This window comes from Sinocyclocheilus anshuiensis, unplaced genomic scaffold (assembly GCF_001515605.1).
Source record: "Sinocyclocheilus anshuiensis isolate Anshui unplaced genomic scaffold, SAMN03320099.WGS_v1.1 scaffold1541, whole genome shotgun sequence".
NCBI classification, from domain to species: domain Eukaryota; kingdom Metazoa; phylum Chordata; class Actinopteri; order Cypriniformes; family Cyprinidae; genus Sinocyclocheilus; species Sinocyclocheilus anshuiensis.
Window position 1 is genome coordinate 445,322 of NW_015540952.1, and position 4,567 is coordinate 449,888.

A 4,567-nucleotide genomic window follows, 5' to 3' on the forward strand; every position below is an offset into this window, starting at 1 on the left:
CGCATAAACACATTTCATTACACCAAATACACAAAATAATGTTCTTTTTAGCAACATCATATGACCCCTTTAATTCAGACTGCAGGCTCTCTCTGTCTTTTTTTTTTGTTTTAATTCAATATATTTTTTTTTTTTGCTGTGGCACTTGAGATTCAACAGCGGCAAACAGCACTGCAGAATACACTGAAACACTCACGCACCATAAACAAGGCCATCGCTGCCAGGGATTATCCCAGCATGCATCTCTCAGGCATGAGAGACCTCAGGTTTGAATTTCAAATCAAACAAAATGAAGCCAAATATTCCATTGGCTGGAGGTCCACACACACACTCTCAAAGACTACATTTTGGCTGGTTTTGTGTGATCGGTTGTGTTCTGACAGGTGGCAAAAGATCAAACAGACTGGCAGTCCTGCAGAGCAAAGAAGGGCTGTGGCAAACTGTCCACTGTGTCTGCTTCAGACAGCTTGTGCCCCCTCCATTACTCTCTCATTAACACAGCCAGTGCACAATGTTGCAGACAAACCTGAGGGCTCAGATCGGTACACACAAGAACAACTGATTTCTTGGCTTGGGCACGGTGGTAAATGTTTTAGCTGAGGGTGGCAGGGGAGTCTTTAAGCCTCTTCCAGATACCTACCAGCTTTGGCAGGGCAGAATGGAGCAGGTGTAGCTCTGTTAGTGAAGCTGGGCTCCCAGGACACGCAGCGGCCCCCTTTCCAAACGCAGCGCACACCAGGGCCTGCGGCCTCACAGCGCTCCTGCCCCAGGAAGGCCTCACAGCTGGGTGGCCTGTAGATTAGTACATCATTCAGAAGGACACTGGAGAAACCCCCAAACACATACATGGACCTAGAAGGAGAAGAAGATGAAGACATTTGAATATACAACAATATTTTGTGAGAGCGTGTCAGTGTGTTTATTTAGATTTCTCACCCATTACTGGTTACTGCTGTATGTCCAAAGCGATTCACGTCTCTGTGCAAGTTTGGTTTGGAAAGGACCTTCCACTCATCACACGCTATAAGAAAAAAGGCAAGCAGAAAATAAAACAATTCTGACCAAATTATTTCAATGACTTTTTCTTGTGTACTGTTTCAACCATTTCATTGAAAAAAAAAAACAAGTTTAAGAATGACTTGCTCATGAATCAGACATCACTATGCGACATCTAGCTAAATAAATATTTTACAGCATAGAACAACTGCAAACATGTATTTTCCCTAAGGGAATTTCCATAACTTTTTGGATTGTATTAATTTCTGTGACTTTTTTTCAGAAATTTCTTTAGGCTTTCCATGTGGGAATGATGACAACTGCACACTACCATTTCCAAAGTTTGGGGTCAGTAAGTTTTTTTCAGCAAGGATTCATTAAATTGATAAAAAAAAGTGACAGTAAAGACTTTTACATTGTTACAAAAAAATCTATTTTAAATAAATGCTGTTCTTTTGAACTTTCTATTCATCAAGGAATCCTGACAAAAATCCAGAAAAATATTAAGCAGCACAATTGTTTTCAACATTGATAATACTAATAAACTGAAGACTGCAGTAATGGCTGCTGAAAATTCAGCTTTTCCATCACAGGAATTCATTGCATCTTCAAATATATATTAATAGAAAAAAAAGTAATATTTCACAATATTATTTTTACTGTATTTTTCAAATAAATGCAGCCTTGGTGAGCATAAGAAATGTCTTTCAAAAACATTTTTAAAAATCTTACCGGCCTCAAAACTTTTTAATGGCAGTGTATGTCAAACGTGCAGTAAAGTACCACCACAAACCAATGTCATAGGCGAGGAAATCAGCAGAGAAGCACTTGGCTCCATTGCTAAGAGAGGTGTCATTATGGGTATTTCCTCCAAAGATGAGCAGCGTTCCTCCCAGCAGCACAGACGAATGCAGGTAACGTGGGTAACCACTTTCCCTAAGAATCGTCCTGCAACACACAAAAAACATCAAACTGTTGCACCAAAAATGAAACTAAGTGTTCCTCTAAAACTGACAAATTTACAACATTTTTTGTTTTTTTGAATAAGTATGTGCGCTCTTACCATGTGCGGGACTGAACCTCATAGCGGTAAAGATCATCCACCAGGCCGTATTTGTTTGCTGGAAGAGATTTGTAGCCCCCGTGAACGTACACGTTCTTGCTGCTGCTGTCGTACACGCTGCTGTGGCCGTACCCACCCTGAGCGATCGCTCCTCTGGTCTCTGGCACCAGCCATGTGTTTGTTCCTGTACACACAAATAAAATTATTTACTTTCAAATTAAAAAGTGCACCTTTAAGTTTAATATTTTCTTTAAATATAAAACCTGCTTTGCCTCTCCATAACCAGTCTGTGAGAATTTGACATGATTAAGCGTATTTCAGTATAATGAGTGGAATAACAATGAGTTACCTCATCCCAATGAGATCTGGTTTGTGGTATGAGTTCACAACACTTGTAAGATCACTTGAGAACATAAAGATTATGCCCTGATCCAGGAGTTTAACAGGATTAAAAAAGGTACATATTATCCAAAAGCTTCAGAGATAAAGAGCCTGTGGATACATTATTTGCTCACAGCTCTTTGCAAAGAACCACAGCTTCATCTACTGGACCAAAAATCAAATGTGTTTCAACATGCAGATGCAGACTCCTGCAGATCTACTTGTTTTACAGTTGTTCTCAAAATGTGTCTCTATGTGACCCTGGAGCACAAAACCGGTCTTAAGTAGCACAGGTATATTTGTAGCAATAGCCAACAATACATTGTATGGGTCAAAATTATAGATTTTTCTTTTATGCCAAAAATCATTAGGATATTACAGTTTTTCTCAATTGCTTTGGCTCAGTTCTCGAATGAAACTTTTTTTTCCCGAAACAATAAGTTCAGATCTCTGAACAATTAGCTTCTTGTTCACATCAGATTGGAATTTCTTATTGATTTGAGCAAATTGCAAATGCTTTGGCACATGTGTGCAAACAGTAAGTACAATTGTCTGCAGTTTGCACAACAACTAATTGCATATGGCTTGTTTCGCAAAATTTAAATTCTGTCAGCATTTCCACCATAGAGGAGAGAAGGCGCGAGGACACTGCCCACGGCCCCGGGGGTAAGCGGCAAAGTGGAGAAAAACTGTAAGTAAAGATCATGTTCCATAAACATATTTTGTAAATTTCCCACCATAAATATATCAAAACTTAATTTTTGATTAGTAATATGCATTGCTAAGGACTTCATTTGGACATCTTTAAAGGCGATTTTCTCCATATTAAGTTTTTATTTTTTTGCACCCTCAGATTCCAGATCTTCAAATAGTTGTATCTCAGTCAAATATTGTTCTATCCTAACAAATCATACATCAATGGAAAGCTTATTTATTCAGCATTCATGTGATGTATAAATCTCTATTTTAAAAAATTGACCCTTATGACTGGTTTTGTGGTCCAGGGTCACATATTGTCTTTAAATAACAACAAAATGTACAACCAGTGTTATTATTGTTAACAAAAATTATTAAAACATTTTATTAAATTTTTATTTAACTATTTTTTACATTTGTAACTATTAAAAAGTTTTTTATTGAAATAAAGCAGTAATGAAATATAAATATTCAATGGAAATAAAAAAATTTAAATGTTGCTTGGAAACTGAAATAAGTTTAATTTGAAGTACTAAAATTACTAAAACCAAAATAAAAATTAAAAGAAAGCGAAATATAAAAAAATTAAAAAAAATCTAAAACTAATACAAATAACAAAAACAAAATTATAAAAAATTAAAATGAAAGCTATAATACTAAAATACATTCTACAACTTTTTTGGGTACTTGCAGCACTTTTCAATCCCAATCAAATACACTACTCAGTCACTCACTGATGTTGTACTCCTGAACATTGCTGATGTAGCTGTAGATGGAGGAGTAGCCGAAGATGACAACCATCACCACATCACCGTTATCCAGCTCTACTAAATGGGCGGAGTGGCCTTCCACAGCGTAGATCTGGCCGTGGGCTGGCACACTGGGGGTCTTCTGCGACCATGTCATTTTGGGTATGTTAAACACCCACAGTTCATCTGTTACGTTACTGGCACCCATCTCCAACTTGCCTCCAAACATGTAGATGTCATTCTAAAAGATACAAAAACAATTTAATATCATGTTTCTTAAAAGTTTAATTTAATAGCATGTTTCAAAAAAGTACTGGTCAATATTCTAGACTGAGGTTTGCCAAAATCAACGTGCTAATGCATGTGATTAAGGGCCAGATTTACTAAACAAGGCAAATTAGCGTGAGAGCGCAATACTATAAAACCACAGATGGGAGTGGAATGTTCTGCAGTTGATCTACTGACAATGTACACATTAAAGAACACTGACACAGCTAGATCATTTCTAAAATTATGCAACGCAATCTACCAGAAATGAGCGTATGGTTGCAAACAAATAATTCAAATAAAATAAAGATAATAAGGTGCGTGCAATCTACTAAAAACACAGGGGCAAAATGGGTTAAGACCACTGAGATATATATATATATATATATATATATATATATACTATATATATATA

At 36.8% G+C, this 4,567-nt stretch overlaps 1 protein-coding gene across 1 annotated transcript in view; it reads right to left on the reverse strand.

Moving 5' to 3' along the window:
• The window catches only part of atrnl1b (attractin-like 1b), a 115,493-nt gene that overhangs the window by 78,214 nt on the left and 32,712 nt on the right, over nucleotides 1-4,567 (reverse strand). Inside the window, exons 8-12 of the mRNA XM_016488138.1 lie at nucleotides 3,871-4,126; nucleotides 2,060-2,243; nucleotides 1,790-1,944; nucleotides 937-1,021; nucleotides 641-852 (exon numbers count right to left, since the gene is read on the reverse strand). Of these exons, the coding sequence (XP_016343624.1) occupies nucleotides 641-852; nucleotides 937-1,021; nucleotides 1,790-1,944; nucleotides 2,060-2,243; nucleotides 3,871-4,126 (892 nt within the window). The remainder of the gene's footprint in view (nucleotides 1-640; nucleotides 853-936; nucleotides 1,022-1,789; nucleotides 1,945-2,059; nucleotides 2,244-3,870; nucleotides 4,127-4,567) is intronic.